This window comes from Coregonus clupeaformis, chromosome 8 (assembly GCF_020615455.1).
Source record: "Coregonus clupeaformis isolate EN_2021a chromosome 8, ASM2061545v1, whole genome shotgun sequence".
Classification (NCBI taxonomy): Eukaryota; Metazoa; Chordata; class Actinopteri; order Salmoniformes; family Salmonidae; genus Coregonus; species Coregonus clupeaformis.
The window spans coordinates 20764374-20777548 of NC_059199.1; the positions used below are offsets into that span (position 1 = coordinate 20764374).

Sequence of the window (13175 nt, forward strand, 5' to 3'; positions counted from 1 at the left end):
TTAACTCTGTTAAGCATTTATTTGGGCTGCAATTTCTGGGGCTGGTAACTCTAATAAACGTATCCTCTGCCGCAGAGGTAACTCTGGGTCTTCCATTCGTAAGGAGGTCCTCATGGAAAATGTTCCTTATTGACTGACTGAATGATGGACTGTCTTTTCTCTTCGCTTATTTGAGCTGTTCTTGCCATAATATGGACTTGGTCTTTTACCAAATAGGGCTGTCTTCTGTATACCCCCCCACACACACACACAACCACACACACCTTGTCACAACACAGCTGATTGGCTCAAACACGTTAAAAAAGGAAAGAAATTCCACAAATTAACTTTTAACAAGGCACACCTGTTAATTGAAATGCATTCCAGGTGACTAACTCATGAAGCTGGAGAATGCCAAGAGTGTGCAAAGCTGTCATCAAGGCAAAGGGTGGCTATTTGAAGAATCTCAAATATAAAATATATTTGGATTGGTTTAACACTTTTTTGGTTACTACATGCTGTGTTATTTCATACTTTTGATGTCTTCCACTATCTACAATGTAGAAAATAGTAAAAATAAAGAAAAACCCTTGAATGAGTAGGTATGTCCAAACTTTTGACTGGTACTGTATATATTCCAGACACTGTTGGCACTAGAAACACAAGCATTTTGCTGCACAGGCGAAAATCAGCAAATCTGTGTATTCAACCAATAAACTTTGATTTGATTTTGTTAGCATTCTGGTTTTGTCCCTTACGTCCATCTCACCTCTCCTCATCCCTCTACAGGAAATGAGTTTTGGGTGAGTGTGCAGAGGACCGAGGCCTCAGAGCGTTGTGGTCTGTTGGGAACCTACTGGCTGAAGGCTGACAATGACAGTCTCATACTGAAGGAGTCCAAGACGAAGAGTATTCTACTGGTGTGGCCCTACAAACTACTGAGGCGATATGGACGAGATAGGGTGGGTACTTTATATACATGCACACATTCTGTAAAGAGACACACACACACACACACATACGTGCATGGATGCAGGCATGAACACACACACATTCATTTTACACCTACAGCTAGGAAGTGACATTTGTACATTAAGGTTTATAAGACCCTGCAGAGTTTCTCATGCAGGTCTCACTCTCACTGTCTCTGAGAGACACACACTTTCACTCACACGCGCACACACACTCATTCCTTTCACACTTACAGCTAGGAAGTGACATTTGTACATTGATGTTTACAAGACCCTTCATCTGCAGAGTTGCTCACGCAGGTCTCACTCCCACGGTCTCTGAGAGATGCGCACGCTTTCACTCATACACACACGCTCTTACATATGTCACACATACATTCTTAGCTTATGCTAAGACATAGGCCTCTGTGTACAAATGTCACTTCCTAGCTGTAAGTGTGAAAGGAATGAGTGTTTGTGTGTGTGTGGTCACCCTAAACACGTCAGAGATAGAATGAGGTGCTAAACGTCTCGCGCTACGATGGGCCTCATATATACATATAGATACACCCAACGCTACCTGTGGTTATTACTACGTAACCTTGACTATGACCTGCTTTCTGTACAGTCAGTGGCTTTAGAGATGGTGAGGTGTTGACATTTTAAGGAGCTGGGGTCATGTTGTTGGGATGACTCAGGCTGACAGTTCGGTAAAAGTGCTTATATTGTTTAATGTCTTGTCTAATTAATCATATCACAGACAATAACTCTGACTCATTATACATTATTTTCAGACTAAGAGTCAGAATAAAACTATGGCTTGTGTCTTCCTCCTCTCCAGGTGATTGTATATGACATCTAGAATGTACTGTAATACTGTATAACGGGTTTCAAACTTATTTGGCCCCGGGGGCCGCATTTGGTCTTCAAAGAGGTCCGGAGGGCCGCACTGAAAATGTCTTATATTTCCTTGCCACCAAAATGTCCGAAGAAATGGTCCTCTATCCATAATTTTTGGTAATTTCGATGCTCTCCAACCTTCTAGTGATTAGTAGCGAGCTGGACAGTCAATAAACTGTATGAATACAGGTCCATTATCATTTATACAGTTTCGATTTGGTTTTAGTCATTTTTAAGTATTTTTTTTTGTATTTTGTTATTTTATTTTCTTACTCAAACCAACCGCAGGCCAGATTGGACCCCCTCACACATATGGCCTGCATATAACATTGTTGTTTGTTGTTTTCTTCCAGGTGATGTTTTCGTTTGAGGCAGGGCGGCGGTGTGAGTCTGGTCCAGGGAACTTCACCTTCGAGACCAAGCAGGGTAACGAGATCTTCCTGATCGCCGAGCAGGCCATCCAATCACAGAAGGCTTTGGCCGAGGAGCGCTACCCAATGAGCAGCCTCGAATCAGAACCTGGCCCCACCCTCATGCAGCTACGCAACGCCATGGCATCGGGCGGCGGTGGCTTGGTAGTCGAAGGCAACAGCAGTAACCGGGATCCAGATGGGGATTCCAGTTCCGGAGGGAGTATGCCCGGATCGGCCGATGGAGTGTTCGGGAGGAGGGAGGGTGATGGAGGGAAGAGCCAGGGTCAGAACTATAAAGGGAGGAGTTTACCAGAGCCACCACCGTTGGTGATAGGGGTGGGGGGGATGTCCCCGCGCTTGCTCATGTCTAGAGAAGGTTAGTGTCATGATGTTTAGTGTACTTTTATATTCTTGCTAATTTTAATGTGACTTTGGGTGTTTTGAAAAGCGCTTAAAATTAAATGTATTATTATAAGGAGGTAATTATGATCTGATTATATTATTTGGACTGCTGATCGGTCTTTTTCGTGACTACAGTGAGGGAAAAAAGTATTTGATCCCCTGCTGATTTTGTACGTTTGCCCACTGACAAAGACATGATCCGTCTATAATTTTAATGGTAGGTTTATTTGAACAGTGAGAGACAGAATAACAACAAAAAAATCCAGAAAAACGCATGTCAAAAATGTTATAAATTGATTTGCATTTTAATGAGGGAAATAAGTATTCTGCAAAACATGACTTAGTACTTGGTGGCAAAACCCTTGTTGGCAATCACAGAGGTCAGACGTTTCTTGTAGTTGGCCACCAAGTTTGCACACATCTCAGGAGGGATTTTGTTCCACTCCTCTTTGCAGATCTTCTCCAAGTCATTATGGTTTCGAGGCTGACGTTTGGCAACTCGACCCTTCAGCTCCCTCCACAGATTTTCTATGGGATTAAGGTCTGGAGACTGGCTAGGCCACTCCAGGACCTTAATGTGCTTCTTCTTGAGCTACTCCTTTGTTGCCTTGGCCGTGTATTTTGGGTCATTGTCATGCTGGAATACCCATCCACAACCCATTTTCAATGCCCTGGCTGAGGGAAGGAGGTTCTCACCCAAGATTTGACGGTACATGGCCCCGTCCATCGTCCCTTTGATGCGGTGAAGTTGTCCTGTCCCCTTAGCAGAAAAACACCCCCAAAGCACAATGTTTCCACCTCCATGTTTGACGGTGGGGATGGTGTTCTTAGGGTCATAGGCAGCATTCCTCCTCCTCCAAACACGGCTAGTTGAGTTGATGCCAAAGAGCTCGATTTTGGTCTCATCTGACCACAACACTTTCACCCAGTTCTCCTCTGAATCATTCAGATGTTCATTGGCAAACTTCAGACGGCCCTATAAATGTGCTTTCTTGAGCAGGGGGACCTTGCGGGCGCTGCAGGATTTCAGTCCTTCACGGCGTAGTGTGTTACCAATTGTTTTCTTGGTGACTATGGTCCCAGCTGCCTTGAGATCATTGACAAGGTCCTCCCGTGTAGTTCTGGGCTGATTCCTCACTGTTCTCATGATCATTGCAACTACACGAGGTGAGATCTTGCATGGAGCCCCAGTCCGAGGGAGATTGACAGTTATTTTGTGTTTCTTCCATTTGCGAATAATCGCACCAACTGCTTGGTGATGGTCTTGTGTAGGTCTACAATCTTGTCCCTGACATCCTTGGAGAGCTCTTTGGTCTTGGCCATGGTGGAGAGTTTGGAATCTGATTGATTGATTGCTTCTGTGGACAGGTGTCTTTTATACAGGTAACAAGCTGAGATTAGGAGCACTCCCTTTTGAGAACTCTGTTTATTAAGTTTTACACACACACAGACAAGACAAAGCAATATAAATAATATACTCAACTAGAAAAAAAAATACAAATAATACATATAAAAAAAAATCACTTTAAAGATACCATACTTTAGACAAGTTAAACACACCAGGCAGAAGGCTACAAAAGGTTAAAGGGCAATCTATAGAATAGGGACAGAGCAAACACCTCACCATTGTTCCTGTAAACAGTTAAGGGATGGGGTGGAGAAATGCACCCACTCACAGACAGTCAAGGCCACAGACCAATCATCCACTGGACCAAAAATAAAAAGTTTACAATGCTTTAAAAAAAAAATGAATATTGATAATTTTATGTAGGCGTGAACAGAATTAAAAAATAAAAATAACTGGGAAAAACAAGCTCACACCTTAGTCTCTGCCCGGGCGAGATGAACAAGGCATCCGCAGGTCACAATCAATAAGCACATCAACCTTAATGCCCCCCACCCCCACCCCAGAAAAAAACACAGAGAAATGCTCATCCAACCCCTAAGTCACAGGGGGTCAAATACAGACTTATTTTGGTTTTAATAGGAATGCCATCAGAGGATGGACTGTTTAAAGTAAGACCGGAATGGAGCCCAAGCCTCATTAAACAGTTTGGGGTTCCCACGTGAATTTAATTTAATTTTTTCTAGTTTCAGAGAGCACAACACATCTCTCACCCAATATTTATAAGATGGGGGAGCTGCCATCTTCCAGTTCTGTAGTATTAGCCGTCTAGCTAAAAGAGTTGTATAAGCAACAGTGTCCGACTGGATTCTTGACAGGGGGGTGCTTATGGGCAGTACTCCAAAAAGGGCTGTAAGGGGAGAGGGATCTATAACAGTGTTATATATATCAGAGAAACATTTAAATATTAATTCCCAGAAACCTGACAGTTTATGACAGCCCCAGAACATATGCAACAGTGTGGCCGGTTCAATTTTACATCTGACACAGGTAGGATCAAAATCAGAGAATATTCTTCCAAGTCTGGCCCCAGACCAGTGGATACGGTGAACCACCTTGAATTGAATGAGGCTGTGTCTAGTGCTAAAAGAGGACGAATGCACCCTGCGCAGCACAGATTCCCAGGTGTCTTCCCCAAGTTCCTCCCCCAAATCCTTTTCCCATCGAGTTTTTAAAGGCACCAAAGAAGGGTTCTGTAAGTCATGAATGATTGCATATACATCTGAAATTGCGCCCCTAGGAAGCTTGTTCAGCTCCAGGATGCTCTCTATAGCTGTATTCACAGGCCTATGGGGAAATTCAGGTGTGTTAGCTCTGACAAAGTTCCTAGTCTGGAGATAGCGGAAAAAGTGGGATTGGGGGAGGTTGAACGTTTCCTGTAGCTGAGCAAAAGAGGCAAATGTATCATCAAAGAATAATTGGGCTAGTGAGTGCCAGATGTCAAAAGCCCCATCATTCAAAGATGGAGGAAATAAAATGTTCTGATTGATTGGGCCTGATAGAGAAAAGCCTCGAAGGCCAAAGGCTAAGCGGAACTGATTCCAAATTTTAAGAGACTGCTTTACAATTGGGTTGACACACCTTTTGCCTAGGGACACTGGGAGAGACGAGCACAACACAGAAGAAAGTGCAGCAGGTTTACACGATTCAGACTCCATCTGGACCCAGATTGGTCTAGGGCCAGTAGGATCAGTCTGCAGCCAGTACAGAAGGGCTCTGAAATTTGCAGCCCAATAGTATGTCTGAAGATTTGGTAGAGCTAAACCCCCCAATGACTTAGGCTTCTGTAAATGTTTTCTACCAATCCGTGGTACCTTGCCATCCCAAATAAAATGCATGAATGTTTGATCCAGTGAAATAAAAAAAGATTTTGGAATAAAAATGGGTAGACATTGAAATAAATATAGAAATTTGGGCAACACACTCATTTTAATGACATTAATCCTTCCGATAAGAGAAAGAGGTAGCGCATTCCAAAAAGCAAAAGATTGTTTCAAACTGTCTGCTAGAGCAACCAAGTTTTCCTGAAACAGATTTGAATATTTCCTTGTCACTTTAACTCCCAAGTAGGTGAATTGATCCCGGACAATCCTAAACTGAGAACTTGTAAAAGAGCACTTTAAAGCAGCCTTGTTTACAGGAAAAAGCTCACTCTTGCCTAGATTCAGCTTGTACCCTGAGATTGATCCAAACCTTTTAAGAACAGATAAGGCGCGTGGCAATGAGGTATCAGGGTTAGAGATAAACAAAAGGAGGTCATCCGCATATAGCGAGACTTTCTGCTCTGAGCCCATCCGGATTATTCCTTGAATGGCATCATTAGAGCGTAATGCAATGGCGAGAGGTTCGATTGCCAAAGCAAACAACAAGGGGGAGAGTGGACAGCCCTGTCTGGATCCGCGGTGCAAGGGAAAATAGTCAGAGGACAAGTTGTTAGTCCGTACCGAAGCCATGGGGGAAAAAATAAAGAATCTTTATCCACGCAATGAATTTGGGGCCAAAGCCAAATCTATAAAGGGTGGCTGTTAGGTAATCCCACTCAACGCGGTCAAACACTTTTTCTGCATCAAGTGAGACCACCACCTCTGGGTCCTCCGACGCAGGGGAGTACAGTATATTCATAAGGCGCCTAATATTGAAAAACAAATGCCTATTTCTCACAAAGCCAGTCTGGTCAGAGTGTATTACTTGATGCAGCGAGCCTTCCATACGGATGGCTAAAAGCTTGGCTAGGATTTTGTAATCACAGTTTAAAAGCGAGATTGGGCGAAAGGATCCACATTCCAGGGGGTCTTTGTTTTTCTTTAATAGTAATGAAATTGAAGCTTGATAAAGACTAGGCGGTAGCTTTGAGGTATTAAGGCACTCTGCAAATAGTCGAGACAAGAATGGGCAAAGCAGACCAGAAAACGTCCTGTAAAATTCGGTTGGAAAACCATCCGGACCCGGTGATTTACCGCTTTTCATTGCGGACACTGCTGTTGCAATCTCCTCAGGTGTAAATTCTTCTTCTAGATAGTCATGGGTGTCTGTATCAATTGAAGGCATATTCAGGCCATTAAAGAAGGAATCAATCAGCAAAGGGTCTTGAGGGGATTCAGAGGTGTATAGCGCAGAATAAAATTGTTTGAATTGATCATTGATCTCTTTATGTATAACTGTGGTGGCACCAGACGGGGTCCTTATTTGTGGGATTAAACGTGAGGCCTCAGATTTACGGATCTGATGTGCAAGGACTTTACTGGCCTTGTCGCCTTGTTCATACACTCTGTACCGAGCTCGCAAGAGTAACTGTTCAGCTTGCCTGGTAGAAAGCTCATCAAATTCAGATTGGAGTAGTTGGCGCTCTTTATGCAGATCAGAGGAAGGAACCGTGGCATACTTCTCATCCAATGTGGCTATGGATTCGCTCAGGTCCCGAAGTCGCTGAGAGCGAACTCTGTTTTGGTTGGCTGTATAAGAAATAATTTGGCCACGTAGGTATGCTTTGAGAGACTCCCATATGGTAGAGCAGGACATACCTGGTGTTGAATTAGTTTCTAGGAATAAGGTGATTTCAGAAGAAATGAAATTGACAAACTCCTTATCTGAGAGTAAAATGGGGTTAAGACGCCATTGATAACACATAGGAGGTCGCTGGGGAAACTCTAGTTCAAGCACTAATGGTGAATGGTCCGAAATAACAATACTCTTGTAAGTACACTGCCGAAGGTTAGGCAAAAGTTTTTTGTCCAAAAAGAAGTAATCAATCCGGGAGTATGTTTGATGAACATGAGAATAAAAGGAATACTGTCTATCTGTAGGATGTAGGAAACGCCAGGCCTCAAACATGGCATATTTCTGAAGAAAGGCTTGAATAAGTAGGGCACATTTAGATGGGCCTGTAGTTGTTCGTGAGGACTTGTCAAGAACTGGGGACATTTTGCAGTTGAAATCCCCCCTAAAATCAATAAATGAGAATCTAAATTGGGTATAGCAGACAAAAAGGAAGAAATGAAACTTGTGTCATCCCAATTGGGAGCATAAACACTAGCCAAAACAAGAGGGGTAGAAAACAGTTTACCGGTTACTATGACGTATCGTCCCTTAGGATCAGCGATAACCTCAGAAGCTACAAAGGGAGTGACTTTATCAACCAAAATGGCAGCCCCTCTTGATTTACTATGAAAGTTAGAGTGGAACACTTGACCAACCCAGTCCCTACGCATCCTAAAGTGCTCACCAGTCCTCAAGTGAGTCTCTTGTAGAAATGCAACATTTGCATTCAAACCCTTTAAGTGTGTCAACACCCTCTTACGTTTCACTGGGTTATTAACCCCTTTGGTGTTCCACGAAATGTATTTGATCGCATTGTTTCGGCCCCTCTGGGCATTCCCGTTATACAACCCCGTCATTAGAGCATAGAATGGAAAAGCAATGAGCGCCCAGAAACCCCAGAATAACTTGTCTCAGAGTAATAATGTACGGTGGTAGATGTTGAGAAAAAGTACCGAAAAAAAACAAAAAGACAGAATGACAACATTAGAACTGAACAATTCAACCCCTCCCCCCACCCCCCTCCCCCCATCCCAGACAGTACCTCCCCAAACGAGGTACAAGCCTAAATAGAGCATGTTCTCTTCGCACAGTATGTCTGTGAGAGTGCGGTCTTAAACCTAAACCCACAGTCCCGCTCTTTAAAGTCGTGTTTTGTTAGTGGATCAAACAGCAAAAAGAGATAATCATTTTTTAAATAAAAGAAATTAAGGTGAATCCCTTGTGCAGACGAAATTACAAAAGCACCACTTGTAGATGTATATAATTATATTCCCAGTCTTATAACAGGCATTTGAGAGAGAAAATAAAGAAAATAAATAGAATGTGTAAAGGCTCTCAGCCGAAAACCTAATTTGAAGTAAGGAAATCGTAGTAAGACAATCAAAAATGATAACAATTATTATTATTATAATAGTTGTCTAGTTGAATGCTGAGACAGCTTACAACCAAGACCAAAAAACTACGTGTGCGCAACATTTAACGCTTGCTGGGCATAAATGACGCTCAGAACTTTAAAATTTAAGTGAAGACCCCAAAAAAACGTGTCGCCTCGGGAAGCATTTACTGTTTACTGGGTCAATGCAAACCGATGCAGTAAGCAAATAACCAAGAATATTTTGAGTCACTGAGACACTATGTAAACAAACTGAATAGGTGAGCAAGACAGCCTAGAAAACACAGGAGTATAGTAAAACCGCAATACAATGAAATTAAAATGACTGAATGCTTGTAAGGCAAGCACACTAGATGATCAAAACATTAGATCACATCAAATAAGCCTGAATGGGTACGCCAACCCCCCAACTATACAAAATTAGCATGTTGTAGCTAAACATAGTTGTACCACAGGTGGGTTACTTACTATCCACAGTTCGCTAGCAACAGTTGCTGAACTATGAGCAAGTTCAAGACTTCTTGATGTGACGTTGAATGTGAGAGAGAGCCTCATCCGGAGATTCAAATGTGTAGTCTTTACCATCATGAGATAGCCATAAACGGGCCGGGAATCGCAGTCCGTACTTCACACCTGGATGGTCCCGAAGTAGTCGTTTGGCCTGTCCGAAAGCTGCGCGCTGCCTGGAAACAGTGGGGGAGTAGTCCTGGTAGATGGAGAAGCTCTGTCCTTGAAAGCTCAGAGTGGTATTGCGGGCTCGTCGGAGAATCTCCATCTTCTCATGGAAAAAGTGCACTCGAAGAATTATGTCACGGGGCCTCTCCCCATCCCGGGGCTTTGGGCGCAGCGACCGGTGGGCACGATCAATCAGGGGCTTTTCATCTAAGGCTAGAACATCTTTCAGCAGCCCAGAAACGAAATCCGTGGCGCGAGGCATTTCCGCTGACTCTGGGACTGATACAAGTCTCAGGTTATTGCGGCGAGAGAATCCCTCCAAACTTACACAGCTCTCCTTCACCTTTTTCAAATCCGCAGCTAGGCGTTTCACGTCAGCCTCCAGGGATGTAGTTAAGTCGGAGACATTTGTAGCGAAGGTCTCCAGTGCTGCAATCGTTGTAGTGTGTGACTCCATTGTTGTTTTGAGTGATGCGATTGCCGGCACCGTCTCGTTCCGCAGGATGGTTAGATCTGCTTTTAAAGTATCAGAAACCTCCTTTATTCGGGCCTCAATCGTAGCAACCACCTCCGTTTTCATTTCAACTATCTCAGAGCGTAGTAGTTTGATGGCCTCGAGAATGTTCACTTCAGCGCCGCCAGGTCAAGCCGCCCCCGGGTAGAGTATCAGTCCCCGGGTCATCAGGCTCAGGGAGGCGGTGATGAGAGTGTGTCTTGTAGGCCGGGTTTTCTCAAAGTCATGTTTTTGGCCTTATGTTTCGTCGACATGCTGATATTTGGAAGTAAAGTAGTCTTGGTTTTTACGGGAAGGGATCACCAAAATAATATATGAAAATAAATACGGTTTTGCTGCAAAATTCACATAAACTTTAAAAATACCACGGGAGCAAACGGAAAACACGTCAGTCGCACATGGCGTCCCTCCAATCCCCCCAGGAGCACTCCCTTTAAGAGTGTGCTCCTAATCTCAGCTCGTTACCTGTATAAAAGACACCTGGGAGCCAGAAATCTTTCTGATTGAGAGGGGTCAAATACTTATTTCCCTCATTAAAATGCAAATCAATTTATAACATTTTTGACATGCGTTTTTCTGGATTTTTTGTTGTTATTCTGTCTCTCACTGTTCAAATAAACCTACCATTAAAATTATAGACTGATCATTTCTTTGTCAGTGGGCAAACGTACAAAATCAGCAGGGGATCAAATACTTTTTTCCCTCACTGTATGTATACTGAACAAAAATGTACGCAACATGCAACAATTTCAAATACTTTACTGAGTTACAGTTCATATAAGGCAATCAGTCAATTGAAATAAATAAATGAGGCCCTAATCTGTGGATTTCACATGACTGGGAATACAGATATGCATCTGTTGGTCACAGATACCTTTAAAAAAAAAAAAATTGGGGCCACCATTTGTCTCAAGCAGCGCGACACATCTCCTTCGCATAGAGTTGATCAGGCTGTTGATTGTGGCCTGTGGAATGTTGTCCCACTCCTCTTCAATGGCTGTGTGAAGTTGCTGGATATTGGCGGGAACTGAAACACGCTGTCGTACACGTCGATCCAGAGCATCCCACACATGCTCAATGGGTGACATTGGTGAGTATGCAGGCCATGGAAGAACTGGGACATTTTCAGCTTCCAGGAGTTGTGTACAGATTCTTGCGGTATGGGGCCGTGCATTATCATGCTGAAACATGAGGTCAGGGCGGCGGATGAATGGCACGACAATGGGCCTCAGGATCTCGTCACAGTATCTCTCTGCATTCAAATTGCCATCGATAATGCAATTGTGTTTGTTGTCCGTAGCTTATGCCTGCCCATACCATAACCCCCAAATTCTCTAAAACGACATTAACATTACATTCTCTGTCAACATCTCAGGTGGACATTCTTGCAGTCAGCATGCCAATTGCACGCTCCCTTAAAACTTGAGTCATCTGTGGCATTGTTTTGTGTGACAAAACTGCCCATTTTAGAGTGGCCTTTTATTTTCCCCAGCACAAGGTGCAGTTGTGTAATGATCATGCTGTTTAATCAGCTTCTTGATATGTCACACCTGTCATGAGGATGGATTATCTTGGCAAAGCAGAAATGCTCACTAACAGGGATGTAAACAAATTTGTGCAACAAATTTGAGAGAAATACACTTTGTGCGTATGGAAAATTTCTGGGATCTTTTATTTCAGCTCATGAAGCATGGGACCAACAATTTACATGTTGTGTTTATATTTTTTTTCAGTGTACATGATGAACAAAAATCAATTTCCCCTCAGGGATTAATAAAGTATTTATTCTCTTTTTTTATCTTATGTAAAGGAGGAGTAGGAGCGCCCCAGTCTCAAGAAGAACAGGGGAGTGTGTACTCCGAACCAGCTGACTCCGTTCGCCTCCCCCTTCTCTCTACCGGTGACTTTCTCTACTCTGACCCTGTGGATGCTATCAAGACACAGACCCCTAACCCCCTAAACCTCACCCCCATCCCCACCCCCCGACTCCGTCCCCTTTGCGGCGAGGGAGGGGTTACTGGAGTCAGGGGTCGTAACCATAGCAACAACCAGCCCGAACCTCTCTACTCAGACCTTTATGATCGGGTCAGTATGGATTTGATACAGAGGACAGGTGCTTTGGGGTTGGAGGGAGGTGGAGGAGGAGGGGGCAACATGCGCTCGCTAAGGGGGCAGGCGGAAGCTTCATCGTCACATACCAACAGCGAGCACATCTATGATGAACCAGAGGGGAGAGCAGGTGGTGGAGCAATTTCGGGAATAGGAAAGGGAGCTGGGGGGGCGACGACCCTTTCCGTCTGGAGGAACATGGGGGGCGACGACCCTCCTCCTCAGCCCCACGAGGGGCTCTACATCAAGGCTACGGACAGCTACGCAGTCCCCTCCTACGGAAAACAACCACAACCACAGCCTCCACCCATCATCAGAGCACCAGCCGGTGCCAAGTGGCCCCCCAAGCCAGTCACGGCCCCCAAGCTCAACAAGGCTGCTCTTCCTCGCAAGGAACCTGTGCCTCTGCCCCTGGGGAAGGCTGGGCCTGGAGGTCCTACTAACCTTAACAATATTAACAGTAGCGGAGGTTTTGGGATTGGGGGAGGATTTGGGGGAGGAGGAGGGGGATACATGGCTGGGGGTGTAGGTGGGGGAGGAGGGGGAGGCAGCGGTGGACGGAGGAAATGGGAACTCTACAGTAAAGTGTCTCGACATAAGACTCCATCCAATCCCTTGTACCCCCACAGCGGCCTGCAATCACCTGATATCATCTATGACAACCTGGGAGACATTTAAGAAAAGACCCTGAACAAACATAGTGTGACGTTGCCCATAGATGCTGATCTGGGGTCAGTTTTGCATTTTCCTAACTAATGGTTAATGTTAAGATTGGGAGAGGGGAAGCTGATCCTAGATCTGTACCTAGGGGAAAATTAACCCAAGAGAAACAAAGATGGCTGGAGGAAGGTCACCATGTTCTTATTATGTAGGCAACAAATGGAAGAAAACATACTGA

At 44.2% G+C, this 13175-nt stretch overlaps 1 protein-coding gene across 1 annotated transcript in view; it reads left to right on the forward strand.

Annotated features, from left to right (window-relative positions):
• LOC121572449 (docking protein 1-like) overlaps positions 1 to 12955 on the forward strand; it is a 68340-nt gene extending 55385 nt beyond the window's left edge. Inside the window, exons 5-7 of the mRNA XM_041884522.1 lie at positions 769 to 941; positions 2183 to 2618; positions 11979 to 12955. Coding sequence (XP_041740456.1) covers positions 769 to 941; positions 2183 to 2618; positions 11979 to 12955 — 1586 coding nt within the window. The remainder of the gene's footprint in view (positions 1 to 768; positions 942 to 2182; positions 2619 to 11978) is intronic.
• Positions 12956 to 13175: the final 220 nt, after the last annotated feature.